The sequence below is a fragment of the Scatophagus argus genome, chromosome 9 (genome assembly GCF_020382885.2).
Source record: "Scatophagus argus isolate fScaArg1 chromosome 9, fScaArg1.pri, whole genome shotgun sequence".
Classification (NCBI taxonomy): Eukaryota; Metazoa; Chordata; class Actinopteri; family Scatophagidae; genus Scatophagus; species Scatophagus argus.
Genome location: NC_058501.1, coordinates 17178131 through 17195968, shown reverse-complemented (window position 1 = coordinate 17195968; position 17838 = coordinate 17178131). Strand labels below are relative to the sequence as shown.

At 40.2% G+C, this 17838-nt stretch overlaps 1 protein-coding gene and 1 long non-coding RNA gene across 3 annotated transcripts; one reads left to right on the top strand and one right to left on the bottom strand.

Annotated features, from left to right (window-relative positions):
* Positions 1 to 257: 257 nt before the first annotated feature.
* ptpn6 (protein tyrosine phosphatase non-receptor type 6) lies at positions 258 to 17573 on the top strand. Of its 2 annotated transcripts, none has more exons than XM_046399193.1 (16): positions 258 to 276; positions 1208 to 1277; positions 2676 to 2798; positions 4844 to 5038; positions 8556 to 8739; positions 9682 to 9798; positions 10089 to 10217; positions 11532 to 11628; positions 11726 to 11805; positions 11937 to 12083; positions 13191 to 13322; positions 13425 to 13579; positions 14928 to 14995; positions 15107 to 15258; positions 15582 to 15646; positions 17258 to 17573. In XM_046399193.1, exons 2-16 carry the CDS (start codon positions 1270 to 1272, stop codon positions 17352 to 17354), a joined length of 1749 nt encoding a protein of 582 aa, XP_046255149.1. In that variant the 5' UTR covers positions 258 to 276; positions 1208 to 1269; the 3' UTR covers positions 17355 to 17573. The 2 variants fall into 2 exon arrangements, with proteins under 2 accessions (XP_046255149.1, XP_046255148.1); XM_046399192.1 differs by lacking the exon at positions 258 to 276 and adding an exon at positions 736 to 820.
* On the bottom strand, positions 12517 to 16157 carry LOC124064657. The gene is made up of 2 exons (XR_006844295.1): positions 16095 to 16157; positions 12517 to 12785 (listed from the first exon to the last, which is right to left on the bottom strand). It is a non-coding gene; the product is annotated as an uncharacterized LOC124064657 (long non-coding RNA).
* Positions 17574 to 17838: the final 265 nt, after the last annotated feature.

The window sequence follows — 17838 nt, the reverse complement described above, 5'->3', positions numbered from 1 at the left end:
TGGTTTAAGATCATTTGCTTCATGCCTCAGTGGTCTGATAGTGAGTTCGCAATTGCAAATGGTTTACCTGCCGAGAGCTGCTCTCTCTCACATTCACAGGCACACACATACACACACGCACACATGTATGGAGGGGGAAGGTTGAACTGCAAATAAGGAAGTGTTCTGTGGCGTTGACCTTTGTGTGTTATGCACACACACACACACACACACACACACAGAACGTCATATACACCTGGAAGTAAAGAACAAACAGACAACAACAGCAGACGACAGGTGGGCAGGCAGAGGGGAAAAGCTTTGTCAATAGCTGACTGCGCTTGTTTACGTCAAACTTAACATGTCGTGGATTTTTCACTTCTTAAAACCATGGTGGAATTACTGGATAGAAACTCTCGCTCATGATTCACCGATGAACAGAACCGTTTGAACCATCTCTGCTGAGCTATTCGTGGGGACCTGATGATGATGGTTTGATGACGCGTCAGAGAGGGAGTTTCCAGTGTTTAAACCTGCTGAGCTTTTAAAATACGATGAGTTTTTGTTTTGGTTGTCTTTAAAAAAAAAAAAAAAGAAAAGACAAAAGGAAAAGGAAAAGAAAGCATATCTACATCGGTTGGAGGAATTCCAGCCTGTCAGCTATTTTAGTTCCTGTCTTGCTTTCACTATTTTGTGAAAGGAGATGTAAAAAAGGAAGGAAGGGAAGCGCAAGAGAGAGAAAGAGGAGGGGAGAGAGAGAGAGAGAGAGGGAGAGAGAGCGACATATACAGTCGGGGCGTCTCGGCGAGCGTCAGTTGTTTTCAGAAGCAGCTGAGAAAGAGTAAGTGTTTACCTGCTTTCCTATTGGAACAGAGAGGGACTGGAAAGGAGGAGGATTGGGTGGAGAGATTCATAGGAGGAAAGGAGGAGCAGGAGGAGGAGGAGGAGGAGAGTGCGGGTAGTTTGAGGGTTGTTTTATGAGTGTGGTGCGGTACAGAGATAGAGTTTTGACATTTCGTGCATGTACGTAAGTGTTAGAGGTAGAGCAAGTGCGTGAAAGAGCAACAGCTTGAGAATGAAAATTAGCTATCGTCTATCTAAGCGAGTGTGTAGCTGTAAATTGAGGAAGTATCGAGAAATTGGCTGTTGTTTGGTTTGATTTTTTTCAAATAAAACCATCGATCAACAATACTGTGCTTATGTTTTTGTCTTGCCTGCACACATGCAGGTAGAGGTGACTAACACCAACACTCTCCTTCTCTTTGGTGCCAGAAGAAGTGAAGAGGCAACATGGTTCGGTGAGTGGAGCCCCCGCCGGACAGTACAATGCACCGTTACACTCTCGTCATGTACTCTGTGTTTTGTGCAAGGCGTGATGACAACTTCTCTGTTTCCATTCCTCCTTCTCTGTCTTTCCCCAGCTGTCGACTCATCCTGCTCTGTTCCTCTATCATGTGATTTTTGTTTCTTTGTGCGCTGTTCGGTCTCTGTGTGTCATCAGTGATGCTTTAGTTCAGTGGTTGTGTGAGAAACAGACTCAGACTCTTTAAATGCTAACGAAAGGTCCTTACAAGGTTCCCTTTACTTTGAATCAATGGATCTTTTCTTCTGTCTATGAACATTTGCTGTGTAAAATCTGTCTTGTGACGAGCCAGGGTTGAAGTGGAAACTCGAATTCAAGCGCGAACACGACCTAATTGTCAGAACAAGTGCATACAAAGTGTTCCCTTTAAAGTTGTATTCCATTTCCACTAAGATTTCTAGCTTTTAATTGTGCTCTTTAACTCTGTGAAGTGAAAATGTCTTTGACTACAAGTTGAACAATGAAGATGGATATCTTTTGAAAGCAGCAGTGTTCAAAAGCTGACGTACCGAGAAATATTTTCTCAGACTTATTTGTTATATTCTCTGAGTTTTTTTGGATTAGCTCAGAAGCCAAACTGGACCAGATTTTGGGTTGCTGCAGATTTCACCCTCAAAGGGCTCCAGGTTATGATAAAATAGTAGATATTGCATCTGAACTGATGCATTTATGTCATGCTGAGTAACTTAAGGCCATGGAGTTGATGGAAGAGCTTCCCTGGATTTGTCTGGGTTATAGTTATGCAAATGTACATTATAATGTGAGTATTGCTGTTTCTGTGTATTGTGGTATTCCGTTCCTCAAAGTGGACCCTCACTGTCTCAGTGGTGAAGATTTACACAAATGTGTTAATACATACACTTGTGATATTGTTAAAGGTAAATTAAATAACTTTTCTTCTGGTCTATAGTCAGAGCTGTGTTTGTTATAGTAGTCTTATAATGAATAATGATCAACGATCAATCAAATAAGCAAGTAAGTGATCAGAGTATAAGAACTGTTTATTTCCTGTCAATCATTGGTTAATCATTTCAGAATCTGGCGAGACGAGAAGGCGAGACCTGCCTCTTCTGCCGTGTGGAAAAACTCTTAAGAACGAATTACTGTTAGATTTCTAGAAAAAACAAGACTGAATATATTTGTATTTTGCCTATAAAATAACTCATTGTGTTTTGGTGCACTCACCCAGATAATTCTGGGCGTGTATTTATCGGTATTAGTGCTGTGTATGTATTTATATCTGACACAAGTCTTATCTGTTTGTGTGAGTGCTGGAAGCATTCATGCTCATGCTGAGTGTATTTTGACTTTGTCCACATGTGTGTTGATGCAGGTGGTTTCACAGAGACATCACAGGCCTGCAGGCTGAGGAAATACTGAAGACTCGAGGCATTGCTGGCAGCTTTTTAGCTCGACCCAGCAAGAAAAATGTAGGAGATTTCTCCCTGTCTGTCAGGTAATAATGTCTCCACCAACACCCCAAATTTCTCCTGTAACATTCCAACTTCACAGCAGATTAGGAGTCTTCCCTTCCTTTCATTTAAAATCGTGCTGTCAGTTCACCCACATGGCTCATCGAACTTGAAAGGAGAACATAAATGTTAATATTTAATAATTAAGCTGATAACGTTGCACCGCAGGGGCGGTTCAGCTCAGTGAACCTTAATGCAAAACCCAGACTTTTCTTTCATTTTCATTTATTTTTGTTTACTTGGTAATTGCATCTGTCTTCTATAAACTTTATTTAAAGAAACTGTTTCACAACTCTGTGACAATGACGTGCTCATAATGTGAATATTCGTATTCTGCATATAAGGAAATCAAACTTTCCACTGCTCCGTGTAATGCTCCTTGTAATTCTAACGGCTGTTTATTCTTAACTTTAGAAACAAATGCACAGATAGGGCTGACATGTTTTTATTTGCCTAGTTTTAAAGTCTGGCTGTCATTCGCAATCTGAAGGACTAAAAAGAATTTAAAGTGCTTTTAGAAATGAATACAATGGGTAGTACTTACAATGCTAAATATAGAATTCTAAGATTTGACCGATAACATGTTTTTTTTATATTTGGGTATAGGTTAACTGATGTGTGACTGAATGTTATATTAAGATATACAGTACTGCAGCCTGTAGTTCACAGAGGTTTAAATTTGGAAACATACGGCATCTGTGCTGACGTTAATATATTTCTGTCTGTATTAATAGTAATATATCCTGTACTGAAGCCAGGACTCCTCAGGGGTATTTAGGCTCTTTTGATGGGCAGTAAATCGTGGAAACTACTGTTTCTGAGTTCATATCGTTGCTGTGAACGCTTGAATGTATCAAGATCAATAAGTTATTGATCAGCAGTCTGTGGTTGTAAGAGGGAAAAAGTTCAAATCAAGTAATTTTTTAAAGACTTGAACCCACAGTGAAAAAAATTATCACTAGCATCTCACACTGGCCCTTCCCTCCCACCATTAAAAGACAAACAAACACGAAAAGCTTTCCATGCAGCCTTTAAACTGCACGGATGAGTAATTTTTGACAGACTTCTCAGTGTCATGCTAACATTGGCTCGAAAATGCTCCAAACCTTCAGAAGAATTCAGAGCTCCGAATCCTTTAGGTTTGCAGATATTTTTACTTTTCAGTCTTGGTGTTTCTGTATCGTGGATCATCTCACAGTTTTACTCCAAAATCACTCCAGATTCCCCGCTTCCAAACGAGCTGGGACGCTGCGTAAAACATAAATAAAATCAGAATGTGGTCATTTGTAAATGAACTGTGTTTACTGACAAGAGTTTCACGTAGTGTTCCTGTGGAGTAATATCCTTTATACAACCGTGTTTCACAAAGTGGTGAACCTCGCCCCATTCCTGCTTGTGAACAAATGAGCAAATGACCTTTCATAGCCAGTCATGATACTTTCACCTGTTACCAGGTGTTACCAGCATAGACTAACAGATGTTAACTGAGCAACATCTTGTTGTCTTTTGTTGCTCTTGTTCCAACTTGATTAAAACATGTTGCTGGCATCAAATTCAGAATAAACAAGTTGATTAAGTAAATTCCATTAAATATATTGTCTTTGTGCTGTTTTCAATTGAGTTTATGTCAGAAAAGATTAGCAAATGATCACATTCTGTTTCCTTCCTTATGTTTTACAGGCTTGTATGTCAAATTTTCTTTACTGTTAAAAGTTAGAGGAAACACCAAATTCAGAAAAGCTCCCTTTTATTCCAAAGAAAGTCAGACAGTTACTGTATAAACTATCTTTGCATGATGTACAGAAAGTGCTAAAAATCAAGTGATGCACGCCAAGGATCTGATTTGTGGCTCCAACCCTTTTTTTATTTATTTTTTTACCTTTTGAAGCAAATAAATATTATTGGGCAGCATTCGCTTTCGTGCCTTTTAGCTCCTGGAACAGAATTGTTCTCTTTACTGTCATCAGGCAGTTGTTTTTGTCGAGGAAAAACTTACTTTTAACGGTTGGTCTAACCTGCTTCTCCTCAGAGTGGGCGACATGGTCACCCACATCCGGATCCAAAACACAGGAGACTACTACGACCTGTACGGCGGAGAGAAGTTTGCCACGCTGTCGGAGCTGGTGGAGTACTACACAGCGGAGAACGGCATCCTGCAGGACAGAGATGGCACCGTCATCGAGCTCAAGTACCCCCTGAACTGCTCCGACCCCACCACAGAGAGGTCTGTGCATTCTTACATCAACCTTACTGTTTGAGCCCACTGTAGGTTAATGTGGCTCACACTCACTGGCTTCTCTGAGCTGTCTCCACCTACACGCTCCAGCTAAGTGTGTTTAGGAGGTTAGGTGAACTGTAGTCAGCTATTTCCTCTGATTAATGGTTTACTTAATGGGGATGATAAGTGTCATTTGTGGGTTTGATATTCCATGGGGTTTAAAGATTTTCCTCTGGGGGAAATAAATCAGCTTTTGAGTAATTTTGGTGTAATAGCGTCCTGGTGCGAGTGCGAGTCAGTGAAAATGAACACCCACACTCCAGACAAATGGAGCCCACAGGTGTCGAGTTTTCGTTCCTACATCTGGCTCACCGCTGCAGCTCGTGAACTGCTTATGATCAGGGTCAGCGTTGTCATAAGTACGTCTACTCCAGTGCTGTACTGAAGTGTAGTTGTGCTTTCCTTCGCTTGATGCTCGCACTCTGCTGACGGATGGAAACAGTTTTCAAGATCCTCTCCAGACATGTTTAGCGGCATATAGAAAATACGCAGCTTTGAATGATAATTGATGTCTGGTAATGATTTTCCAATATCACATGTTCTCCTCCTCCCTCAAAATCAGTGGATATACATTTATCGATAAATTGATAGGTTTAATTAAGAAACACAAGACGCCTGCTATTTAACGTGAAGCTCAGTTTCAATACATGTGAACTGGAGGTTTCTATTTCACACACGTGTAAGTTAGATGTGATGTCACAAAATCATAAACTCAGCCTTAGAGTGGCCGCAGACCATGGGTGAAGTAACTGTAAGCTTAATGGTTCTCGGGGTGGAGGGGAGCTACAGGGAGCAACAGGAAAAAAAAAAAAAAAAATTAGTGAAGAGCAGGTGACGGAGCAAACCTTCGCGCATGAAACTAGAAAGTTTTGATAAAATAAGACCAACCAATAAACAAATGAAAAGTAAACATTTTCCGTTGGAAAACAGTGGGAAAATTTACATCCTATCGTGTTTCTGTTATATCAACAGCAAACTTTAATGATTATTAGTCATTGCGATCAGTGTTATAAAAAAAAGGCAAATGTTCAGGCTCATTCAAGTCCAATTGTCCGAGAGGACTGCAGCGCTTGCAGTTAATGTTTGATTCAGTGCTTTAGAGGCAGCACGTTTCCTTCTGCACGAACTTCTCAGGATCTCAGATTTTGATCTTTGGATTTGTTTCCTAATAAGCACATTCTGAAAACGATTTATGCAACCAATGTGTTACTCGTTTCTGAAAAAGGGACAGAAGAGCATGCCCACGTTAAATGAAGTACCTGCCTCATTTTTACACTCAGAAAAGTCTTGATTTTGTTCATCAGGAAATAATGTGCTTAAGTGCGTTTTCTGTATCTGCCTGCTGAAGTCACTGATGGCCTTGCAGATTAAGATTTTACAATCAACAGTAGATAAAAACTCTTTTGTTGGGAACAACTCTTTTATTTCCAGAATGTAAACTTCACACGACTGATCTTTTTTTGACGTTGTGTCGTGTTGAGTTTAGCAGAAACATTTTCAGCTTTTTCAGAATTATAGAGGAACGTGTTATTTATAAAATACCATGGAGGAATAACAAATGCCCAAAGTCAACCACCACACTAAGTACTTGGATTTTTACTCAGCGTCTTCAGAGGATAATTTGAATTTTTGATATGTTAAATGGTAACATCAGCCTTTAATGACTGCCACTCTCCACAATAATTACTCGCAATTAAGATTTGTAAAATTTTACCTAAAACTGTGCTCTTGAATACAGGGCTACTTTAAACACTCACTCATTGACTTGCAGGCATCTCTGTTTACAAAATATGGTTACTAGATAATTTTGCAGATAATATTCTAATGTCAGTGTTTGTTTGCGTGCAGAGCCCTCCAGAATGTTGCTGTTTGTCAGATTCAAGTTAAGAAAAAGGCGTTTTTTTATTCTAGTTTGGCTTGAGCGAACACTTGACTTCCATAACATGCGGCTGCAGGTGATGTTTAAGTTGTTCTTTTTTCCCAGCTAAAAACATTGTGCAACTGCGGGCAGCTTCAAGTAGGTTAATGTCCAACCAGTGCTGATAAACTCATATGGTTCCACTCCTTATATGAGTCAAGGAGGGCACTACTTTCTATCGTGTGTGTCTGTGACTGTGTGCTTCACCCAGACTGGAAGCTCTACCCTCTGCCTGCCTGCCCCCCCCACCCCCCCGGCCTTCTCTCTCTGTCAGTTGTCTAACTTCCCTTTTGGTGTTGCGGTTGGAAACTTTAAGTTTTGACACTTTTGAAAGCAATGGCCAGACCCTACTTGTCTTCCTCTATTGCACACTCCATCATGTTCTTGCTCACTTGTTGTCTTCCTCATCTCACCCTATCTGTCTCTCTCATCTCAGAGCATGGTTTTACACACACACCTCAACAGGTATTATTTGCTCTCATTTAAATATGGCAGCTTATCTCTTCTCAGAAAAACAGAGCAAATATGATCAGGGCACTTGATTGTTGTCTTAAACTTAAGACAACAGATCGGCCTACTCTGACCAGACTTCTGCAGAACTGCATGGGTGCTACTTTTTTTTCTTGCTCTTTTTTGCTGCAGGTGCTTCATGCAACCTATATTTAAAACCTATCACGTGGAGTCTCATTTCAGTTTGTGTGAATGTTTACACTGTGATTTGACAAGTGTATAAATCAAAGAACTTAATCATAAAAAGCATGTGCAAAAGGCCTAAAGAGACTGTGTGTAGTGGAGGGGAGGGGGGGTGTGGTGTGGTAGGGTATCTGTGGATCTTGCATGGGGGGGGGGGTTACAAACTATAAATACTTTGTCCTCTTCAGCCACGAAATCTGTCATCAGAAATTTTCCGACCACAAAGCAGGAAGTTTAGAAGAAGAAATCGAGAACTGTGCCTAAAATTAAGTCACAACCCAGCGCGACCAAGTATGCATTCACTAATTCACACAGTCTCGGCGTGCACGCATGTACAAACACACACACACACACACAAACACACAAACAGAGTGCCATAGTCGACAGAAATATTACCTGCATGTAACAGCAAAATCTGTATGTGCTGTTTTTAACTGTGCATCATAATAATAATCCACTGAATCTATTGTGGCTTTCTATTTCTACTCTACTGTATTGTGTGCTCAACAGTCCAGTGTACCACATCAGTAAGAGTCTGACAACCACTTAGCCTCGAATAGACTCATATGTTCAGACTGACTACAATGGCTGAGCTCTGCTCGCGTATAGTAAATTGCAGGCAGTGGAAAAAAAAGGAAAAGTGATGTTTTGTCAGGGTTAGGGTTAGGCTTGTCGCTTGCAACATTTTTGCAAAGATTTCTTGGTTTGCTTGGTTAGTTATCTGCATTTTTGCAGGTCACTGGTGTGAACCATCGTCACAAATGACCCTTAAATTTAGTGCAAGAATGTTGTTAAAAATGCATATATGTCACTTAGGCTGCATCATGAACCATCAGTGGCTTTGTGTCTCAGGTGGTACCACGGCCATCTGTCTGGCCCCAACGCAGAGAAGCTGCTCTTGGCACGGGACGAGCCTGACACCTTCCTGGTCAGAGAGTCGCTGTCAAAACCCGGAGACTTTGTCCTGTCAGTTCTGACGAACGAGAGGAGCAAAACTGGAACAAAGAGGGTCTCGCACATCAAGATAATGTGTCAGGTGCGTGTCTGTGCTGGTATGTCGGTGTCATTCAGTGCGTGACCGTATGTTTCTGGGGCAGAGTCAGGACTGTCTGAAACAGATTCACATCATGTAGAAATACTGAGGGGTATTCCCAAAGTTGTGTTGTGCTCTTTAAAGTCTCATTTCCCCTGTCTTATGCAATTAAAACTTGTCGCTCATGTTTCAACCCTGCTTTTGTTCATAAGTGTCAGGCACATTTTTACTTTAGATGTAAACCAACGGTTGTTCTCAGGTACAAAAAGCAGTTTTATTTTTGAGTAAAATCGATTTGTGAAACCAAAAACATGATCCTGATGCTATGAATTATTAATACACTCACCCACTGTGAACACCTCCTAATGATATTCATAGTACAGCAACAGGTCACAATGCCGCCTTTCAGATTCATTTTCATAGTCATCAGTCACCATCAAAGTCTTTGCATTTTATTTCTGGTGGCAGCTCACCTCTGAGAAAACACCATTCAGGCCTCATTTAAATAGACGTTATTGTTTTCGTGCAGAGGATTAATGTGAGATTACTGGAAGGGTCACGAAGGCCTTCTCACGAGCACGTGGCAAAGATTTCACAGTTTCCCAACTGGACTTGTTTCTAAACTTCAGTTTATCAACTGCTGCTGGTACCAAATGGACCTGAGTACACCAATGCGTGTTCATATCAAGGGAATTAATTTTTATGGCCTGTAAAACTGTGTCATTTATGCGTTTAAAATTTTGTAAAGTCTGCATTCCAGACGATATGTACAATTATTGTGCAAAATCGAACACGCCTTGGCTTTAAATTGAAATACCTTTTGTTTTTTGTGAATAATTGCTTCCCATTTGCTTAGTGCCTCTTTAGAAACTTCACTCTTTATTATTAAACCAGGCAACATGGAACAACGCATCTGTATGATGTTTATTTCTTGTGTGCGTTCAGAATGACCGGTATACAGTGGGAGGCTCGGAGACGTTCGACACGCTGACAGACTTGGTGGAGTACTACAAGCGTAAAGGCATCGAGGAGATGTCAGGCAACTGGGTGTACTTCAAACAGGTGAAATGGTCTCCCTCGCAATCTCCCCCCACATGACGTAGATAAAACATGCTAGAATGCATAACGTGTCATTTAGTTTTGTACTGCACATTCAACAAACTGAATGTGGATTATTTAGACGAGCAACACGGCTCACAGAGAGAAAATATTACTCACATCTTAGAGTTTGTCTTAACGTGGCCTGACTGATGATGACGATGACAGTGATGTTGTGCACTGTGCTCACTTGTCTTTGTCTTTCATCTGTATTATAAGATTTTTCTGTTCTGTCGCTCTGTCTGTCCTGGCAGCCGTATTACTCCACCAGAGTGAACGCAGGAGACATCAACAGCAGAGTGAAACAGCTGGACCAGGCTGCGCAGCAGCGGCAGGAGGCCGACGGAGAGAAGAGCAAGGCGGGCTTCTGGGAAGAGTTTGATGTAAGAGTTGAGCCGGTCAAGGTTATGTTTGTGATGTGTAGGAACTACAGGGTTGTCCTAAAATGTGAGAAAGGAAATGTCTTAGAGCCTCTGACATGTCAGGGCTTACTTCCTTACTGTGAGCAAAATTAGGGGGACTATACTACCATCTTGTGGTGTTGAAAAACACCATGTCCCGAAGCCACATTACATAGCGACACTGTGTTCATGCTGGAAGAGCAACCATTTAACTTCAAACATGCAGAAAAAAACAACTAAAATAAAACAGAAAAGCTACTTGCACATGAAAATGTTACTTGAAATAAATTACAGGTGGTGGTGACAAGGGCTGCAATTGATGATTATGGTTATTTTAATTACAGATTGATCTGATAATTATTTTCTCAGCTGTTTGTAAAATGCAGTGATGGCAGATGTACTCAGATCTTTTATTTAAAATAATAATATTCAGCAGTTTGTTTAATATTGGTTTTTGTATTCTTTCTGTATTCTATGAGTCTACAGATTGTTCTTATTTTGTAGGAAACTCACACATATTGTTATGTTTTTAAGTAAAAAGTAGTAATACCACAGTGTAAAAATACTCTGTGTACTCTATTTAAGAAGCACAGAAGAATTAGTATCAAACTTTACTTAAAGAACCAAAAAAAAAAATACTTTTTATGTGAAACTGTCCAATTCCAAGTAATGTATACTATGTAAGTTGATTAGGCATCTTAGTTATTACATTAATGTGTTTATCACTTTTATATTGCAGCTGGTAAAAGTGTAGCAAATTTTAATAAGCTGGAACTGAGGAATGCTTAACACATTACTTGCAAAGTTATGGGTTAATCATTATTAGTTGTCACTTAAGTTTCTTAATAACCAACTAACAACTAATTGTTTCATCGCTAGTGGGGACCCAGCTCTGGTAAGATCTTGTTTCTCTTTGTGAAGTTTCGTAGGTAGTTTCACCATAAAATCACAGTTTGACTGACTATTTCCTGTGAGGGGATTACTGTGAAACATGTCTTTGTGAAAGCCTAAAAGTGGTTCTGAAACGTTTTCTGTCATACCTTCTTTAAGAGGCCGAAAAAAAAATGTACGCCCTCCACTCGACACTTTTTGTCTTTTTCTTAACAATATCCGAGAAAGCAACCAATAAGAAAAGGATTCAAGTTGGGTTTTAGTGGGTTAAAAGTCACCCCGACAGCATCAGCAACTCATGTTTGTTTATTTTTCCCTCCATTAAATGCATTCATTCATCTTAGCTTCAACTCTAATATTTTCTACCCACAAACTGGATATCAAAGTCGTCTTTTTCTCTTGCAGGCTCTTCAAAAGTTGGAGGCAAAGGTGAAGAAGAGCAGAGAAGAGGGCCAGAGGCCGGAAAATAAGAGCAAAAACAGATACAAGAATATTCTTCCCTGTGAGTTTTTAAATCTTCTTGCTGTCATTATTCTCTAAATCCACCAATTTCATGAATAAATCCACACATCCCACTCTCTCCCACTTATTTTCTCAAGTCAATGACACCAGAGTCATCCTGCAGAACGCTGATCCTGACGTTGTGGGTTCAGATTACATCAACGCCAACTATGTTCGAGTAAGCCTCCAGAGTCACTGGCCTCACAGTAACAAACACAACTGTCAGATATTCTGTTTGTCATCGTTCACTGTGTTATCAGTCTTTAAGGCCGTTTGTTTATTGAAGAGCCTTTCGCTGTGTGTTTGCAGAACACCCTGTTTGAGTCCGGAAATCAGAAAGTTTACATTGCCACCCAGGGGTGTCTAGCAACAACTATCAACGATTTTTGGCAGATGGTATGGCAGGAAAACACGAGGGTGATCGTCATGACAACAAGGGAGGTTGAGAAAGGGCGGGTGAGTATATCCTTTCTGAAATTACTGAAGGTATAAAAACTCTTGAAATGCTAAAGAAAGTCAGAATATCTAGACATTATCGTGCATCTTTAATTACATTTTCACCAGGAAGTATTTCCTTCTTCCACACAGTTTCTGTCACAAACTGAAAAACTTGGGGATATTTTTACGGGACATATAAGATTTGTGCAGCGCCCTGTGAGTTAGGCCGTAAATATCAGACTCCATGTCAGTGCACAGGCTTCCATCAAGTGTTGATGCAACACTGAGAATTTTGATGCCTTGGACCAGCGTTATATTATTTCAAGACAACAATCAATATAGCACCGATTGTGAAAAAGTTGTTTAAAAAGGAAACGAAAACAGAATGTAGTGATTCACAAATCCTTTTGCACCTATATTCTGTTAAGTACAAAGACAAAGACAAAGGCTCTCATGTTCAAACTTTACTTTTTATTTTCTTGGATGTTGTTGTTATGTGACTTTTGCTTTGTAAGAATAGTTTTTGTAGATGCAACAACAAACTGTGCTTACTGACAGTGTGTTTCCTGTGTGTTCCACAGCTCATGTAGTAAAATCCCTTATACAAATCATGTCAGTTTTTAATGAACTGCTGCCTGAGGGATTGAAGGTCCTGGGCATTCAGTGTTGGTTTTTGGCCTTGTCCCTTACAATGCAGAGATTTCTCCAGATCCTCTGAATCTGAAAAAGATGATATTATGGAGATTTTTCTACTGTTGTTTGTAGTTACAGTTCTCTTGTTGTTGTTGTTGCCCATTGAGAAAGAAACTGTGAATAATAATCATATAAATAAATCAGAGTTGTCCTGACTTCTGATTTAAATAGTTGACACAGTTTTTCACTTTTGCTAACTTCAGTATATTTAGGAATTTGACTGAAATCCAAAAATTCCATAAATATGAAAAATAAGCTATAAAGTGGGAGAGGTTGCAGTTCAGAGGTCAAACTTTTAAAACAGTGAAAATACATGAAATACTGTACATAAGTACAAAAACAAACAACAGCCTCACAGAAGGTCCTCGTACATGACTTGAACCCTGCAGATCAAGTTATAATCTATTTGATTTATTCTTAATTTTTCTGCAGAATAAATGCGTGCCATACTGGCCGGACATTCATAGCTCCAAGGAGGTGGGTTCATACGTGGTGACCGCGACGTCAGAGAGGGAAGCTGCCGATTACAAAGTTCGAATTCTGGAGATCGCTCCTCTGAACAAGGTAATGATGCCAAACACCCGTCTCTAACCTCACTGCCGTCGCTCTCCTCGCTCTTTCACCAGGACTTTCATTATTGTGATTTTTTTTCTCCCTCTTTTGCAGTCAGAAGATTGCCGCACCATATGGCACTACCAGTACTTGAGCTGGCCTGACCACGGCGTCCCTCAGGAGCCAGGTGGTGTCCTCAGCTTCCTGTCTCAAGTGAACACTAAACATAATGAATATCCTGATGCTGGACCCATGATCATCCACTGCAGGTACTAGACAACTGCAGCCCCAGGGTAATACAATGACCCCGATATAAGGACCATGAGGTCCCAAAGCTGAACGCGCCAAGAATTAATTACTGCATCAGAGCAAACTAGTAGCCCAGCATGAAACTCACATAAAAGTTTATAAGCAGACTCAAACTATGGAGGTTTGTAATTCCTTAGAGCACCGCTTGTACCATTAGGACTGATTATTTTCATTGATTAATTTGTCAGCTGCTATCCAAAACACTGATTAATCAATGTAAAGTTAGAGATCGTGAAAAATAGTGCCCATTACCAGTTACCCAGAGAGGACAACTTCAAATGGAATCTTTTGTCCAACTAATAGTTAAAGAAGGATATTCAGTTTAAAATATTATAATATAGATGAAGCAAATCATCAGAGGATTGAAGCAGCTGATGTTTAGTTTGATGATCTCAGCAATTAACTGAGAATCAATATGTTTCCCAGATGGAGATTTTGCCAAATATTGGGTGACACCACATGTCATAGAAATCATAAATCCACAAACATTCAACTTGTGATGTTCTGGAACTTGTGGCAGACAGATGTGCTTGTATGATGTTATGAAAAATGTGGAAAAACAGCTTGTACAAGTTAACCATGCTCAGATTCCATAATCCTACGTTAGGTGACAACACAAGAAGGTTTAAGATTAAAATGATCATAGTTTCAGGATTTAGATTAGTAGTCGCCTAACAAAAGGTTTTGAGTCAACTGACAGATTATCCTTTTGGAATTTTGCCCGTGTGATGTGAGGGATACTGAGGCCGCTTGTGCTTCTTTTTGAAACTTGTTTATATGATTCTCGTGTAAGTGTTTTGGCATGTAAGCACGTTCACAAGGCTGCACAGCAGTGGTTTCCCTTAACACAGCTGACACGTGAAAACCCCTTAAATCATACCAGTGTTTGTGCTGCACACGTCTGAGATGTGAGCGGGTGATGTTCCCTTTTCTTATCTGGAAAGTCTTCAGCATAAAATAATAAAATTGTCTAGTATTTTTTAATGGTAAAAAATCCCAGATTACAGAATAGTAATAAAATAGAATAGTTGTTGCTCCTCTGATGTTTCCTCTGGTGCCACCATGAGGTAAAGTTTCGTGGCTGTGAGTGAAACATTAATGTTGACTGTTGATGACTCGATCCCACAGCTTTTCATCCAGCGCCACCATCAGGTCAAAATTCTAATTAAGTTTTATATTTTGGTTTATGACCAAATACCTGCTGAACTGACACTAGAGTTTAGAGTCGTTTGGTAAGCGCAGTGAATGATGTTCAGTTCTTCTTTAATAAGTCGAGAAATATGTTAACTTTGTTCCTTCTTTGTGCAGTGCTGGAATTGGTCGAACGGGAACGATTGTGGTGATTGACATGATCATCGAGACCATCGAGACTATGGGTATTTTCCTTTTGAAGTAATCACTTCTCTAGATATGCATTGTGTAGAAACAAATCCAAAATAAAAAAAAAACAAAAAAAGAAAATGTATAAAATCTACTTCCCCCTGTAGGTCTGGACTGCGATATTGACATTTGGAAATACATCCAGATGGTGCGAGAGCAGCGCTCTGGCATGGTGCAGACAGAGGCCCAGTACAAGTTCATCTATCTGGCTGTGGCTGAGTACATAGAGACCACCAAGGCCAAAGACTTCGCCTACATGGTGAGCAACATGGACGAAGAGTCCAACAAGACAAGGACAGACTATTAAAGACAGGAGAGAAATTAGTCTTTTCTTGAGGCTGAAGTATAGACTGATCCCGGGAAAACTGGAGGAGGTTTCAAGAGAAAATCAAGATTCGCCTTTGCACTTTTGACTGCAGAGTTGAACACCAGAGCAGATTAGTTCAATGCCACGTTATCAATACGCTTGTGAAAGATGAACGTTGACCCCGAGACATACACATAGACTGAACCGGTCGCATGACCACTCTCGGTGTAATCCTCCAGTCATATCTGAAATGTCTCTGTGTTTCTTTTCCCCAGGAAACTGAGACAGCGTACGGAAATCTGCAACTCAAACACCAACCAGCGAGCAGGAAGGTCTCAAAGTGAGTGGGCGTATGAAACTGGATGTGAATTTGATGCCCCTAGCACGTTCACATGGCGTCGCTAAACCTCACACCGCTGTCCTACTTTCTTTTCAAAAACACGACTTAGTCGGCAGGTTCAACCTGACCTCAGCAGTCTCACTTTGTAGTGGGAGGTTGTGGGTGAAACGTGGATGAACTGTAGCTGCAGCTGGAATAAATCTTAGGTTTTTTTTTGTTTACACTACAAACAAAAACAAACAAATAAAAAAAACACTACATTTTAACACATGATTTTATAATCATTTTAGTCTGGGCCCTTCTGTGTGGAGCTTACATGTTCTCCCTGTGCCTGTGTGGGTTTCTTCCGGCTACTCCGGCTTCCTCCCACAATCCCAAAAACATGCACGTTAGGTTAACTGGCTTCTCTAAATTGCCCCTAGGTGTGAATGTGAGAGTGTGTGGTTACCTGTGTTTGTGTGACGGCCCTGCGATTGACTGGCAACCAGTCCAGGGTGAACCCCGCCTCTCGCCTGTAGTCAGCTGGGATACACTGCAGCCCCCCTGCGACCCTGATGGATAAGGGGAATAGAAAAATGGTGGATGGATGAATATTCTAATCTGTAAAATGAGCACTCTTTATAGTCTAGTTTAGTCTAGTAGTCTAGTAGGACGGCTGCTAAGACGTTAATCCTCGCATCAAATCTAATTAATAAAGAACCTTTTCCACAGTGTGAAAGCACTAATTTACATGTGGTGCTAGTTTCACCAAGAGCCCTCAACCCAATTCAGCATGAGAACATCAGTAAACAAGTTGCATTTTTAGGCACCACAGTTTGGTCCAGACTGAAACATCTCAGCAGCTGTTTGACAGATTGATGGGGGAGGTAACGGAGGTCAAACCAGCCATCGCCCCTCGTCACCTCTTAGTGGATTTGTTTTTATTGCTTTTATCTTCTAAACTGTCAAGGCGAGGCTGGGCATCTGAGATAAACTGAGTGCTTGTCTTTCTTAAAGCTATATAAGGCACAAGGTTAATTTATTTCTCATTTTAGTCCGTTTGTTTTAAAAAAATGAGTTATTTCTCCATAAAATTTAGACAGATTTTAAAGATAAATGATCAAAATCAAGGCAACAGAGGCTGAGATTTCCTGACTTTTCATCTCTGTTAAAGCTCAAATTAGTTGAGTAAGAGGGTTAACTCACACCTCTCTTTTGCTCTGGATATAACATAGTTTAGGGCTGCACTTTTCTCCAATAATCTAACAACCATTTTATCAATTACTCTCAAGTTCTTTTTTCACTTGTCGATATAGCAGTTAATTTACCCTAAATAAATGCAAACGTTCAGGAGTGATGCTCTAAATAACCAAGCAGAAAAGATAAAACAAGCATAAGGATGAACAGTTCAGCCCCAGACACTGTAGACTTTGACCCCGCTGCAGCGCTCAGCAGTTTGCTGCCAGCTTTGACTGATTGATTCATGGTCGGTTTAAGTGGTCGTCATGCAGCTGCCCTGCTCATGAACCTCTCCAGTGTCTATGATTCACTTTGAACGAAACTGTGTAAAAATATACAGTGTGTAGTAATACACAAGACGCTAATCACTAATCAGCTTTTTTTCCTCTCCAGAAACAAGGAGGATGTTTACGAGAATCTGTCAAAAGTAAAGAAAGATGTGAAGAAGCAGAAGCCCGACAAGAAAAGTGGCTCAGTGAAGAAAAGATAGAAGAGTCGGAGCAAATTTTTACCAAAGTATATGTGATGTTGTTATATTTATGCAGGCACTCTTTTGTTAAACGAGTTGTATTTTAGTGGATACTTTATGCAAAATAAAAGATTAAGTTGTAAAATCAGAGACAAGATAACCCTTCGTCATCTGGTATGTCACGCGGATGCTTGGTCGATGCGTTTGTTGAAAATAAAGCGAGAACATTTGTAGACACTTTGAAGTGTAGTTGTCTTTTTTTTGTCCAACTTTAACTCAGCTAATTTGCTGGTAATGGAAACAAATGTCAGATTCAATAACTTTTAGAGCAGGATACCAGGTTTTAAGGGCTGATGTTGATGCCACGGTGTATGGGACTTTATAATTCCAAATCATACCAACCATCTTTCTCTGTCTTATGTCCTGGAATAAAAATGTTTTGCTGAGGATATTAAATGACATATACGTCAATACCAATATATCTCTGATAGACCAATACTGACTG

Excerpts from the sequence above, each read along its gene's own strand:
- ptpn6 (XM_046399193.1), top strand. Across the intron at positions 9,799-10,088 it reads ACTGGGTGTACTTCAAACAG|CCGTATTACTCCACCAGAGT; the intron begins GTGAAATGGTCT and ends CTGTCCTGGCAG. Across the intron at positions 12,084-13,190 it reads GGGAGGTTGAGAAAGGGCGG|AATAAATGCGTGCCATACTG; the intron begins GTGAGTATATCC and ends ATTTTTCTGCAG.